Source organism: Arvicola amphibius, chromosome 2, assembly GCF_903992535.2.
Source record: "Arvicola amphibius chromosome 2, mArvAmp1.2, whole genome shotgun sequence".
NCBI lineage: Eukaryota > Metazoa > Chordata > Mammalia > Rodentia > Cricetidae > Arvicola > Arvicola amphibius.
The window spans coordinates 15518330-15532731 of record NC_052048.2 but is presented as its reverse complement, the minus strand read 5'-3'; the positions used below and the strand labels follow the sequence as shown (position 1 = coordinate 15532731).

The following is a 14402-nucleotide window of genomic DNA, read 5'->3' as shown; positions in this document are numbered from 1 at the left end:
GGTTTAAACCCCAGTAACACACACACACATATCACAAAAAATTAAAAAAAATTAAAATTTAATTTAACTAGTTATTTGCCTATTCCCTCCTTCATTCTTTATTTAATTATTATTTTTGTTTTGTTTTGTTTTTTTGAGACAGGGTGTAGCCTTGGCTCTCCTGGAACTCACACTCTGTAGACCAGGCTGGCCTTGAACTCACAGAGATCCCCAGAGATCCACCTGCCTCTACCTCCCGAGTTTATTTAAATTGTAATTTAAGGATAGGTAGCATTGGGAGTAGGGATTTAGCTCAGTTGGTAGAGTATTTATCTAGCATTCACAAAGTCCTGGGTCAAGTCCCCTGCTTGTGGTGGTTCATGCCCGTAAGTCCAGCACTGGGGAGGTGGGAGTGGAGGCAGAGGCCAGCCAGAGAAGGCTACCAGAGTGGAATTCTGTGAAAACACAATGAAACAAAAACCAAACAAGAGATTAGGTTCTTTCTCCACTTTGATGCTGCTGGAGGTCAGAAAATGAATCTCCAAACTGTGGTGCTTTGACATGCTGGGAACTTTGAATCAACAGACTTTAGAGGTCTTTAGAAGCAGCCTCAGAACCAAGGTGTCTCTGATCTTCTCTGTACCACCTGCCTCTTGTCCTTGCTCTTTCCCAGTGTGTATCCAAGAAGCCAAAAATACTTCTTACCCAAAGTAGGTCATAGGAAAGTATTCCTCTAATCTCTTCTCAGCTTTCTGTATAGGGGCTGTGTTATGGTTTAAATAAAATGGTAGAGTTCCTCAAGGGGCCCACAGGCCACGAGCCGCAAGCAGGGAGTCACATGGCAGGTGAGAGACAAGAGACCTATTAGGCATGCTATGCAGAGTGAGGTTAGATATTTATTTAGTGGGTTATGGAAGGGAAGGGAAAAAAGGGAAGGGGAGAAGAGGGAAGAGCGAGCAGAGAGAGAGAGGTGGAGAGATAGAGAGAGAGAGAGGAGGGGGAGAGGAGAGGAACCACAGGCTCCTGCCTCTGTCTCCCGTGAACAGGAAATTAAAGCCATGCACCATTGTGCCAAGTGAGAACAGTTTACATATAATCTACTGAGACTGTATTCCAGCTAGCCTTTCCCATAGGTATACTTATTTTTCACTTATGCTGGGATTGAAGACCTTGGATATTTATTTATTTGATCTTTAAGTAGATGTAGGTTCTTACTATGTAACCTAGGATGCCCTTTAGCTCATTGTGTAGACTAAACTGTCCTTGATCTCAGATTTTTGCATTCCTCTGCCTCCTGAGTGCTGGAATTAAGGGCATGCATCACCCCCTAGCTGGTTAATTAATTTATTTTGTTAGGTTTTTAGGCAGGATTCCTCTATGTGGCCCTGGTTGTCTTGAACTCACTATATAGATCATGCTGTCCTTGAACTCACAGAGGTCAACCTGTCTTTGCGTTTCAGTGCTGAGATAAAAGGCGTGCACCACTCCACCCAGCATTGTATTTCTTTATTTTTCATATATTTCTGAGTGTGTTGGTGTCTACGTGTATTCTGTGTGTGTCTAGGGAGGCCAGAAGGACGCTCTGGATTCCCTGGAGCTAGAGTTACAGATGTCCGTGAGTCAGCTGATGGAGGTGCTGCAAACTGAACTCGGGTCCTCCGGAAGAAGAGCAAGTGCTCTAAACCATCCAGACACCTCCTCAGCCTCATCAACAACTTCCAGCAAATTGTGCTTACCTGGATGTTGTATGGAGGAGCAGGCTGCGTCCCACTGCCCGGCTAGCTTAACCCCCAAAATAACCACAAAGAAATTGTATTAATTAAATTACTGCCTGGCCCATTATTTCTAGCCTCTTATTGGCTAACTCTCACATCTTGATTTACCCATTTCTAATAATCTGTGTTCACCATGAGGTCGTGGCTTACTGGGAAAGATTCAGCATGTCTGACCTGGAGGCTGGCTCCATGATAGCAATCTCTGACGCTGCTTTCTTCCTTTCAGAATTCAGTTCTATCTACTCTGTCTACCTAATAGCTGCCCTATCAAAAGGCCAAGGCAATTTCTTTATTCAACCAATGAAAGCAATACATAAGCAGAAGGACCTCCTATACCACTTGGACAGCTGAGCGATCGGTTCTGAAGCTGAGTCTAAGTCATGGAGGACAGGGGACAGATGTTAGCATGTGTGGTGGTGATGAAAGACAGAACAGCCTGGTATAGTGGTGCACACTGTTAATCCCAGCACCAGGAGGTAGAGGCAGGTGGATATGTATGCATTCAAGGCCAGCCCGATCTACAGGGCAAGTTCCAGTGAGATGCTTTCAAAGAAGAGAGAGAAAGAGGGGGGGAATATCTCTATTACATTCTGCTTTCATGGAATCAGGTGAGCAGCTTAATCTAACACAGCATCAGCCTTTAGTTCCTTATTGAAAGGTTGGGGTCGCGTGCCTGCACCACAGACTGTGGACAGTGAAGTGGCTCGTAAAGAACATTGCGTGAGAATCCTGCCTGAGAATCCTGCGTGAGAATCCTGCAGCAGCGACTGCCTCCATAAGAAGCTGCCTAGGAGGATGGAGGTGAGGTCAGCTCGTGGCAACTGGGAGCAGAAGGAAAAACCCAAGAGCAGAATGGAGCCAGCGTCCTACAGTAGAAGACATAATGAAGGGGCCAGAAGCTCAGAAATGGGAGAGCAGATGTGCCTAATTTTTTTTGGAGAAATGTTGAATACTGAGTGTCGCGACCTCTCTCTCTCAGCACTGAAGTTATCAGGAAAACAACTATCCAAGTCCCAGTTTGCTTTGTCATTGATTTAGCTAATTGACTAAGTGTTGAAGCTGAAAAAGTGGCTGAGATCTGATGCAAGGGTTGACTGACAAGTGTCCGGAACTGTGTGCTTCCATAGGTGATAAGGGTTTGTCAGTGGTCGCTGTCATCACATCACAGAAGGATGATGGATGAGCAAACCACAGTGAATGCTACCAGTGTGTGCCTGTGGGGGTGGATCTGCCCTTAATTGTATTGTTATTCTCGTACACACAGGTCCCCAGCCAGGGACTTGATAAGAAGCCTTTGTTTAAATCCCAGGGCCTCGAAATCATTTAAATGTCTGGGTTACAGAAACTGAGGTGTGTGCAGATCTGAGCTAAGGAGTCTTTACGTCATTAAAGGACATTCTGAGAACAGGAACCTGTTTGTCTTCTACAGCTGAGCTACTCCCGGTCAGACTCGACTTCCCTGTAAGCTGTGAATAAACCACAGGCTGACGCCTTCTTCCAAGTTCCTGATGCAGGACTGATTTCGCTGGTGCATCTGACGCCAACTCGCTCTTTGCTGGGCTGCTCTTTCACCTCCTCTCCATCTTCTTGCTCTTGTTATTTGCTGTGATCTTTTCTTTCTGGTTTTCAGGTCTCTCTCTGTTCCTGATTCCTGCTTCTCTCTCTTTAGTCCCTGACCCCCAGAAAGCCGTCTCTGGAGAAAGGACTTGCTTCTAGGAACAGGTTTATTTTCATTTTTAAAGAAGTAATTTTTTAAAAAATTATTTATTTAGATATTTTTGAGACAGTGGTTCTCTGTGTAACAACCCTGTCTGTCTGTCTTGGAACTTACTCTATAGACCAGGCTGACTTTGAACTCATGAAGATCCACCTGCCTCTGCCTCCCGAGCACTGGGATTAAAGGCATGCACCAACACCCCCCAGCAATATTTATTTTTTATTTTATTTTATGTGCATTGGTGTTTTGTCTATATGTCTGTCTGTGTGAGGGTGCCAGATCCCCTGAAACTGGAGTTACAGTTGTGAGCTGCTATGTGCATGCTGGGAATTGTACCTGGGTTCTTCTGGAAGAGCATCCAGTGCTCTTAACCACTGAGCGAACTCTACAGCCCCTAGGGACAGCTTTATATTAAACACAGTAGCAAGCTCTTAAGCTGGGAGGAGGACACACTCAGCTTAGGGACAAGGCTTTAGGCTCTAGCAGAACAAAGCCTGGATTTTTATTCCTTCACCACAGGCTCAAACTTCTTTTTATTTGTTTGAGACAAGTCTAACTACTACGCTGCTCTCACAAGGCCAGGAATTTACTATCTAGCCCAGGCTGGCCTTGTACTCACAATGCTCTTGATTTAGCCTTTCAGGAGCTGGGATTATAGATGGGTGCTACCACATTCTCTTAGGCCTGTATTCTGTAAATAAGAGACTTTTTAGCATAGCAGAAACTGAGTGTATGTTTCCTAAACACATTTTCTTTTCTTCCAGTACAGCAGGAGCTGGGATGCGATGACCCAGAAGAGGGTTCCAAGGCCCTAAGATGGAGAAACACTAGACAGAAGGAGTCCAGGCCCCTGAGTGACATGGAAGAATAGAGCCCCAGTGTTGTCTGCCCTGTCCCCTACTTTGTGACTTAACTAGCAATGAGTTTGTATTCTCTAAAACCGCTGAAATAGTGAGGTTGTTTGTTATGGCAACCGCTTTCCCCTGGCTGATTCCCTATTAAAATTGAAAAGTGCTAATGAAAAGACTCCATTTGACCTTGAAGAACGGGCAGGATAGTGCATGCAATTTCCTAATAATTGTAACTCACCCGAGGGGAGGGGCCAGTCTTCTCCGGCTTACTGCACCTCAGGACTTCCATGTTTTCACAGCAATCCTGCGGTGTGGTACTGATCGGTGGGAGATACCCGAAGCCTTGTGATAGAGAACCCGGCAGTCCCAGCGTCCCAAGAGCAATGGGTAGCAGCTGCTGGTGGACTCAGTTGTCCTGAACCCAAGAGGAAGTCGGGAAACCTAGTAGGCAGGTCAGGGCCTACAGAAATGTCTACAGGGGCCACAGAATAAGAAGTATTAGAAAACATGATTTGCGCTTCCTTTGATTAAGTACAGGACACTCTAGAGAGATTTAAAGTGCTGCCGGGTATGTCACAAAGACAAGAGGTGACAAAGAAGGGACCCTTCTGTAAATGATTGAGACCCCCACATGGGATCAATGTGGCTTCTGTTCAGATTTCTACGTTTTCTCTTCAGAGAAGGCACAGTTTCAGGAGTGACGGGCTGTTCCAGGTCACCCTCTCCAGTCACCTTTCTTTGACTCTTTCCTTGGAGGCGAGCCAAGTTTGGATGCCAGGGAGGCCTGGGGAATCTGCACTTTCTGCAGTAACCTCAGTGGGCGTTTTGGCATCTGAGATATTCAGTCCACCTGCTAACTAGAGAGAAACTCACAGGTGTTCCTATGGCAGGGTAAGTAACCTGTTACCTCTGGTGACTGCTTTGAGTTTTTCCCTTTAAATTGAGGGAAAATCAGTAGGCAGAGGCAGGAGGATCGACCCACGTTCCTCAAACTCAGTGAATCCGAAACCGACCTGGATGAGAGCAAGACTCTGTCCCTCAAAGATCCCCAAAAGAACAAATCATGAAATAAGCTGAAAAAAGAAAGGCAGGCTAAGTTTGAGAACTCTGCTTCTGAGCTGCAAGTCTTATGTTCAGATGGGGGAAAACGTGACAAGAAGCCATCTGAAGGGGACAAGGCAAAGAAAATGAATAAAAGTTGTGGGGGCCAGGGAGGTCGTGGGCTCTCAGCATCTGCTTCCCTCGGCAAAGCTCTTGGCCAAAGCTGGGTTGCTGGGTACACGTGGCACTTGGAGCAGCCTTACAGTTCATGTTTATCCATGTGCATGTGCGTGTGTGCGTGCGTGCTTGCGTGTGTGCGTGCGCATGCGTGTGCATGTGCGTGCATGTGTGTGTGTGCATGGGTGTGCGTGCGTGTGTGTGTGTGTGCGTGTGTGCATGTGCGTGTGTGTGCATGTGCGTGTGTGTGCGTGCGTGCGTGTGTGTGTGTGTGTGCATGTGCGTGTGTGTGTGACTGTGTGTGTAGAACGAGTCCAGAGGTTGTTCTGGGGTATCTTCATCTATCTTACTTTCCATTGTTTTTCTTAGTTTGCTTCTTATTGGTGTGATGAGACGCTATGAACAAACCAATCTGTGGAAGAAAGTGTTTACTTTGTCTTACAACCACCAGGTTACAGTCAATCACTGGGGGAAGTCAGGACAGGAACTCAGTCAGGGAGGAACCCGGAGGCAGGAACTGAAGGAGAGGCCAGTGGGGAATACTTGCTTACTGGCTTGCTCTCTGTGACTTGCTCTGTCGGCTTTCTCATACAGCTCAGGACCACCTATCCAGGGGTGGCACTGTCTCCAGCAGGCTGGACCCACACACGCACAGCAATCATAAATCAAGAAAATGCCCCGCAGGCTTGCCCATAGATCAGTCTGATGGAAACACTTTCTCAGCTGGGGTTTCCTCTTCCCAGAAGACTTGAGCTTCTGTCAAGTTGCCAAACAACAAGATGACAACGACACAAAACCTAAGCAGCGCACTCACTGAATCTCACAGGTTGAGAACCATTGCTACATCCTCGTGTGTTGTCTCTCTGTCTCTCTCTGTGTCTCTGTCTCTCTCTCTCTCTCTCTCTCTCTCTCTCTCTCTCTCTCTCTCTCTGCCCTGGCTGTTCTGGAACTCACTCTGTAGACCAAGCTGGTCCCCGAATTCAGAGATCCCCCTGCCTCTACCTTCTGAATGCTGGGATTAAAAGCACCGTCCACCACTTCCTGCCGAGATAGTGTCTCTTTGGATAACCCAGGCTAGCACTGAACTGGAGCTCCAAGCTGCCTCAGCCTCCTGAGTGCTGACTTTGCAGACCTGCCTGTGTCACCAAGCCTGGTTGTAAAGCTTTCAAACTGCGATATGCACAGCTTCAGCTCATTTCAATTCCAGAAACAGGGGCACTCCCGGAGTCTATTTCTTTCTCTCCGGTCTCTACTGTGTCTGACTTCCTGTTCTTGGCCACCTCAGCCTGTCCCAGGTGCTTCAGTTTCTGTCCCGTACGTCCTTCTCACATCTCAGGGTCACTGACACCAGTCTTCACTTCTCTGGCTGTGTTCTGATGAGCTGCTCTGATATCAGGTAAGCAGCTAGCTACTGGTTTGTTGTGACTTGTAGTGTTTCTTTTCTTGGATGACCTACATTGACATAAAATAAGGCTTTTAGTCATATCCAGAGAAGCTGGCAAACTGTGAATATTTCAATTATTACTGAAAGAATTAACACATAAGGGCCAGTGAGATGGCTTAGTGGGTAAAGTTGCTTAGAGTCAGGCTTGATCTGAGTTCAGTTCCTGACACCAACACAGTGGAAGGAAAGACCCGATCCTCCAAAGTATGCATGTACTCACGCACATACATACACAAAAATAAATAAATGTTAAAAAAGAATTAACACATAATTCATTAAGCCATTAAAATTATTATCATTATTGTGAGGTGTGGTGACTCCTTTTAATAACATTTCTATTTATTTTTATGTGTATGGGTGTTTTACCTGCATGTATATCTGTGTACCATGTATGTGCCTGATGCCCGAGGAGGCCAGAGAGGGCACTGGTGGAGTTACAGATGGTTGTGAGTTGCCTTGTGGGTGCTGGGAATTGACCAGGGGGTTTCTGGAAGAGTAGCCAGTGCTCTTAACCACGGAACCATCTCTCTAGCCCCCAAATTACTAATTTTATTACTCGGCAAGTTAAAGAGTTAAACCTTTCATAACAAGCCAGCGCAGTGGTATATATCTTTAGTCTCAGAACTTGGGAGGCAGAGGCAGGTGGACCTCTGAATTCCAGGCCAGCTTGGTCTACATAGTGCGACCCGGTCTCAAACAATAAGACCTCAATCAAAAGGACACTATGATACCAATGAAACACTGGTTTCTGGTGCTCAGGGCTTTGCACATTTACTTTGACTCTCAGAACAGGAGTTATCGGCATTCAGCAGACAGTGTGGAGACCTGCCTATATAAACAAGTGTGGAGACAGTGTGGAGACCTGCCTATATAAACAAGAAGCTCCAGCTTCAAGCTGTTGTAATGTTTTCGGTATTCACGCACTAAAACGCCTATCTCTTGGTGCCCATGAGTGAGAAACCAGTCTGCTCCTATTCGCCTGACCTTGCAAGCCAGGAGCAGCCTGTCGAGTGTAAATGGATACCTGAGACCAAGAAAACCACGTCAGAGCCTCTGTACACTTTAATCCACACTTAAGATGGGGAAAAGAGCCACAGGAGCTGTGTGCTTTAAAAGGATAGTATCATTTAATTCTCTCAGCAAGAAGGAGATAGCAACATTTTCGTTTTAAGAGAGCCAGCCAAGTGTGGTGTTGCATGTCTGTAATTCCAGCGCGCACAAAGTAAAGGCCGGAGGATTAGGGGTTCCAGGCCAGTTTCAACTACACAGCCAATTCGATACCAGTCTGTACTACAATGATCTCAAATATATGTAATTTTAAAAATTAATAAATACCTTTTTTTTTGAGACAGAGTTTCTCAGTGTAGCTCTGTCTGTCCCGGAAATCACTCTGTAGACCAGGTTGCCTCTGCCTTCCAGATGCTGGGAATTTTAAAGGCGTGTACTACCACTGCTGGACAGATCTGTCCAGGAAAATCAGGTGCAACCACACCTGGCCATAGATAAATAAGTTAAATAAATAGATAAATAAATAAAACCTGGTGTGGTGTCACGTGCCTGTAATACTGAGGTTTGGAGGTGGGGGGTGGGGAGATCAGGAGTTCAAGGTCATCCTCACCTACAAAGCCAGTTCCAATTAAGACCCTTGTCTCAAAAACACGGACAGACAAAGCCAAAGCTCAGTGACTTGCCATGATGGCTCTGGCAGTAACTAATACAAGTAGGCTTCCAATCCAGTTTGTCAATTCCAAACCCACGCGAACTGAACTTCCCAGCCCGCGCCTCCCTAACTACCGGCTATCTCGTTCCAGGCCCTCCGCACACCGGTCGGACCGCTTGCTGAGGAAGAGCGACTCCGCCTGGCGCAGCGCCCGCCGAGCCTGTCACCGGCGGTAGCGGGTTCCTCCTCCCAGCCGTGCTCGCTGCAGGTCACACCTTTCCCGCCCGCGGCCCCACTTGCGGCCCGCAGCGAACTACACTTCCCGGCAGGACGCGGCGCGCGCACGCGCACGGGGGGCCTCCGCCATGGCGACAGTGCTGTCCAGAGCGCTCAAGCTCCCGGGTAAGGAGTCTGCAGCCCGGCGACCACGCTGGGGAGGCCTGGGCTGGGGAGAGGGGCGACGAGGCTCGGCGGGCCTGGCTGTTATCCCGGAGGGCTGCAGCGCCCGGGAGACGGGAAGGGGCGCCGGGGTGTGGGTCGGGGGCGCTCGGGGACACTTGGGGACTCGCGGGGACTCCCGGGGCAGAGACTGCTGGAGGCGCGCGGGGCCGGGGCGGGGGCGGAGGGGCGCGACGGTGACTGTCAGGTCAGAGAGCCTGTCGCCGCCTTTTCCCAGGGAGTGCCGGCCACCGGAGCATCCTTCCCTGAGCGCCGGGACTCGCTGCTGCGATCTGGGGCTGGACCAGAGGGGGAGCTGGGGGCTGCAGGACTGTAAGTGAGTGGTTTGGGCGGAACAGCGTCTCCACTTGCTGACAGCCGCCTGGCAGCAGTGAGCCAGCCGAGGCAGGTGTTCCCCTTCCTCCTGGGTGGAAGAGGAAGGCAAAGAGATTAGGAAAATGGCTAATTGAATCGCACGGGGTCACACAGCAAGGGGCTATGCTGTTTGAAATGTGCTGTTTGAACCAAGGCGCATCTATGCCGTCGTTAGCAAATTTTAAACATTTAGAGCTTTCGAAAAAAATGTTGTTCTCCTTAAAAATTTAAACACGCAGTCGTAAGGCTTTTTTGTTTGTTTGTTTGGCTGATCTCTTAGGAGAAGCAATTGCTTTCCCTGGCATTTGAAAAAGGGTATCTGTGATGCCCAGCTTGAGGCTTTTGGCGGGACTCAGGGCCCTTGTTCTCAAAGAGTTTCTACTCTGCTACCTTGAAACCAGCCCTGTGCCTTAGCTGACCCGAGACTTCATGTCTTTAGATCTTTTCCCCCTTCATGGGCAGCTTGGAACACTGGAAAGAACATTGATAACATATATCTTGGAATGGGTACATAATACTGAAATTAAAAGAGACGTTTTCCCTGCAGGATTCATTTACCCTGAAGAAAGTACCTTCCTGCTTGAGCTTGAATGCTGTCTTCTCAAAGACATAATTAAATGTCAGGCATTTTTAGCTTCTCTTGTTTGTTTGTGTTGGAGCCCTTGTTTTATTTCAGCATAGATGATTGTTATTCTCTGAGAATAAAATTGCAGGAAGGGGATTAGCGCAGGGGTAGAGTGCTTGCTTAGCACACACAGACCCAAGTTCAATCCCCATCACAGAAAAGAAATGTTATTAGTATTCAAGTGGAGGGAGAATGAGAGAGAATAATGGGTTGAATATGAACAAAACACAGTATTCTATGTGTGTAAAAGTGTAGTGAAACCCAGCATTTTGTATACTGTTCAAAATAATGTTATAAAAATAATTCAAGAATATCACTTCAGAGAATGTGATGCATATAGTGCTCTCTTTGGTGTATTGAGTTGTAGTTCTTTGGTCATCTGACCCTATAGAGTGAATGATTCCTGTCTTTGAAAGGCAATTTGGCCCCAAAGGCTGAGCTATGATCAGTACTAAGGCCTACATATAGATCTATGCCTTGCCCTATATGTGATGTGGGCTCTTTTTTTCTTTTTAATTGATTAATTAATTAATGTGAATTGGCGTTTTGCCTGTGTGTATGTCTTTGTGAGGGTGTCAGAATCTCTGGAACTAGAGTTACAGTTGTGAGCTGCCACATGGGTGCTGGGAATTGAACCTTGGTCTTCTGGAAGAGTAACCAGTGCTCTTATCCACTGAGGGAGGAGTCATCTTTCCAGCCACGCCCCACTTTTTTCTTGTTTTTCTTTTAGTCTTTCCCTTGCCCCTTCACTGCCCAAAATACAATTTGTGGCTTTTATATTAGGTAGAAGTTACTTTCTCAAAGCTGTTATTGGATACCTTGTAATTGGGGCTGTGACTCTGAGGTCCCGTTCGTTACTGTGCTGTGTTTCCTTAGGTAACCCTCTTGGTATTTTTCTGTGTGGGGGAAGCAAATAGAATGGTGGCCAGGAACAGGAGACAGGCTCAGGATTTGACTGGATTTGTTTTGATTTGACCTCTGCGTTGAGGATCCGATACAGGGCCTGGTATGTACATGCTAGGTGTACAAGCTGCTGGTTGGGCTTCATCCCCAGCCAGGCTCCGGGATCCACTTGGTTAGCTGCTTTACCCCCTTAAGCTTTAGTTTCCTCATCTGCAGTAATAGTGTTGTTCTCGAACATTCTCAACATGCCACACGCTGCATTGCATAGTTATCTCACAGGGTCATTTGGGATGGTAAGAGAGAGAGTTGTCCTTAGGAATTTAATTAGCTCCTTGCACATCAGGTATTGTTTTGGTCGTTAGTAACTTATGGGGGTGGAACACAGGGAAGACCTGATCCAGCGGTGAGTGACACAGGGACCAACCTCTGGTCCCTGCTGGGGATGCAGTTCATCCTCTGGAACCCTTTCACTGAGCTCAGGATGGGAAGGCATTTGGCTCCTGTGCCTGGCACGAGGTTAATAAGTAACAGAGGGACAATGTGACATTCATAAAGCCTGTAGGACAGCTTATCTCTTAGGTATATGTTTTTTTAGTTTTAAAGTTTAAAGGTCAAACACGGAAGGGACTGTTTGAGTACAGTGTTATTGTTGTGGTTTGTTTTATGGTGTGTGACTTAGAGGACTGGGCCTCTAGTTAAACTAAGCCATACTGGGAATTGTTGACTTTGGTACAGGCACATATCCCGTCCCACGTGTAAGTTACAGTGTAAGCTGAGGTAGAGGGTGGCACAGGGTAGCATATGTCTCAGTGTGTTTCCCTAAGCACACCTGGGCATAATGCGGTTGCGTCCCTTCGCAGGAACAGGAACGATTCCTCTGCACCGTTTGGGAACACTGTTGAGTCACTGTCTCAGTCTCCCGGGAGGAAAGCAGTGCCTGTGAGAAGCTTTTACATCACTGTGTTATGAAACCAGAGCCTTCACTTGTAATCTTTGCAGACAGAAATTCAGTTATAGAAACGTGTGTGTGCGCACGCGCAGTGTGGGCGCATGCCTGTGTCTGTGTGTGGGTATGTACATGTGTATGCAGGAGCCCGTGGTGGTTAGAGGCTTAGGATCTTCCCTGGCTCTGTCTCGTGTGTGCTAGGAATTAAGTGCAGGTCCTGCAAGTGCAGCACATGCTCCTGACTACTCAGTGATCTTCCAGCCCCTCTTTGCAGACATCTCACTAGCTGAAAACCTGGGCCTTTGGAAGATGACTCAGTCGGTAAGAGCGGTTGCTGTAGGAGCATGAGGACCTGAGTTCAAATCCCTAGTACCCACATGAAAAGCTGGTCATGGCTACACATGTGCCTATAACCCCAGTGCTGTAGGGCTTGAGGCAAGAGGATTCCTGGGGCTTGCTGGCCACCAACCCAGTTCCAGTTTCAGTGTGAGATCTTTTTCCAAGAAAATAAAGTGGAGAGCAATATAACAGGACACCTGCTGCCCTCCTGGCATGTGCATGGGCACACACATCTGTGTCCACAGTATACATACACTACATACACACACTATGCATATACACATGTATACACACAATACGTACATGTGCACTATACACATGTGTGCCACACATTGCACGTACATATACATCCCACACGTATACACCACAAACACATATAGGTGCACTCACACACACACATACACACACCTGGGTGCTCACCACCCAGGTGAATAATTACCACTGAACATCCCAGTAAGAGTATAGGACTTCTGGTTGCTCAGAGTGAGTGCTCGGACTCTGGACTGTGAAGCACAGACTCATGTCTGGTCTGAGTGTGGCCTGAGGCCAGTCAGGGGCTTCATGTTCTGCCCATTTCTGTTTCGTTTTTGTAAATAGTCAGAAAAAAAAAACCTTGTCAGCCGGGTGGTGGTGGCGCACGCCTTTAATCCCAACACTTGGGAGGCAGAGGCAGGCGGATCTCTGAGTTCGAGGCCAGCCTGGTCTATAAGAGCTAGTTCCAGGACAGGCTCTGGAAACTACAGGTAAACCCTGTCTCGAAAAACCAAAAAAAAAAAAAAAAAAAAAAAAACCAAAACCTTGTCTAGTTAACTTGCAATCTATAATAACTAAGCCAAAGTTTGTTTTCATACTATCTATGTTAATGTAAATTCGAATATTTATCATGCTCCAAAGGTTGGTCTTGAATTGGCCCTAATGTCTGAGAGCTTTCAAGGCACCAGCCAATGGTAGCTCTGTGCTCTGGTGTGCTGGCCTTCATACTGCAGAGGTCCTGGACTTTATACCCTAAGTTCTTCTTCGGACGACTTTGGAGATATTGCCCTACTACTACCTCCCCTACTGCCCATGTAGCCCAGGCTGGCCTGGAGCTCACTACACAGCAGAGAATGACTTCAATGCCGGATTGGTTCTCTTGTCTCCACCTCCTAAGTAGTGATTACAGGCATATGCTACCACACCTAGGTGAAGTTAACCTATTAAAAAAATATTTTTAGTGTGTGTGTGGGGGGGCAGCAGAGGGCTTGCACTCATGACACACATGTGGAAGTCAGAGGCTAACATGCAGGAAAGGAGTTTCTATCATGGGGCCCAGGGGGTTGAACTCAGGTTTGTCAGGTTTGGCACCCACTGAGCCATCTCGCTGGTCCTTTCCCTGACTGTCCTCAAACTCTTGAGCCTCCCGAATTATGTGTTCCCCCATACCAGATGCCAGTTTGACTTTGTCATCGTTAGAAACTCAGTCCTTTACTGTAAGCCGGATGCCTTGCCCTTCCGTTGTCATCCTTGAAGTCCTGTACTTTTACTGGGATGTTCAGTGAGAATTATCCTCTACCGGGTTTTCTCGGGCCTCTGTGTACTGTTTATTCTTGCAGTTAGGTGTGGCTTTATTGTAATCTCTCTCCATCCTTCTTTTGCATCTCCTTTACATACTGTGTTATGGTCCATTTTCTTTCCTCTTCAGTTATACATATCTCTGTATTGGTCAGTTTCTTAGGGTTCAAAACTTTGGTTTGAGTTTTATGTGTATCTGTGTGGGTTTACGCATGTGAGTGCTGTGCCTGTGGAGACCAGAAGAGGGCGTCAGGTCCCCTGAAGCTGGAGTTGCGGGCAGTTGTGAGCCACCTGGAATGGATCCTGGAAACTGCAAAAAGGACTCAGGTCCTCTGGCAGAGCAGTGTGTGTGCTTAACCATCAAGCCATCTTTCCAGCCCTGGTTTGAGTGTTTTGAGACAGGATCTGTTTTTGAAGCCAGGGTTGGTTTGAAACTCACTAAACAGCCCAAGCTGGCCTGGAACTCTGGGCAGCCCTTCTTCGGAGCCTGCTGAGTGCCGGGCTTACAGTCACCACACAGTCTGTTTTGAAAGCCTTGGGAGTTGGGAGTAGCCATTGTTGAAGTCTGACTGCCTAGGTTT

The 14402-nt window shown here is 47.3% G+C and overlaps 1 protein-coding gene and 1 long non-coding RNA gene across 4 annotated transcripts in view; one reads left to right on the top strand and one right to left on the bottom strand.

Annotated features, from left to right (window-relative positions):
- Positions 1-5955: 5955 nt before the first annotated feature.
- LOC119807814 lies at positions 5956-8925 on the bottom strand. The gene is made up of 3 exons (XR_005284358.1): positions 8809-8925; positions 8320-8476; positions 5956-6992 (listed from the first exon to the last, which is right to left on the bottom strand). It is a non-coding gene; the product is annotated as an uncharacterized LOC119807814 (long non-coding RNA).
- Fam234b (family with sequence similarity 234 member B) overlaps positions 8602-14402 on the top strand; it is a 39993-nt gene continuing 34192 nt past the window's right edge. For 2 of the 3 annotated variants that reach the window (XM_038319968.1, XM_038319966.1), the window contains exons 1-2: positions 8602-8704; positions 8796-9046. In XM_038319968.1, the coding sequence (XP_038175896.1) occupies positions 9010-9046 (37 nt within the window). In that variant the 5' untranslated portion in view covers positions 8602-8704; positions 8796-9009. The remainder of the gene's footprint in view (positions 8705-8795; positions 9047-14402) is intronic. The other variant, XM_038319967.1, reaches the window with a different exon arrangement.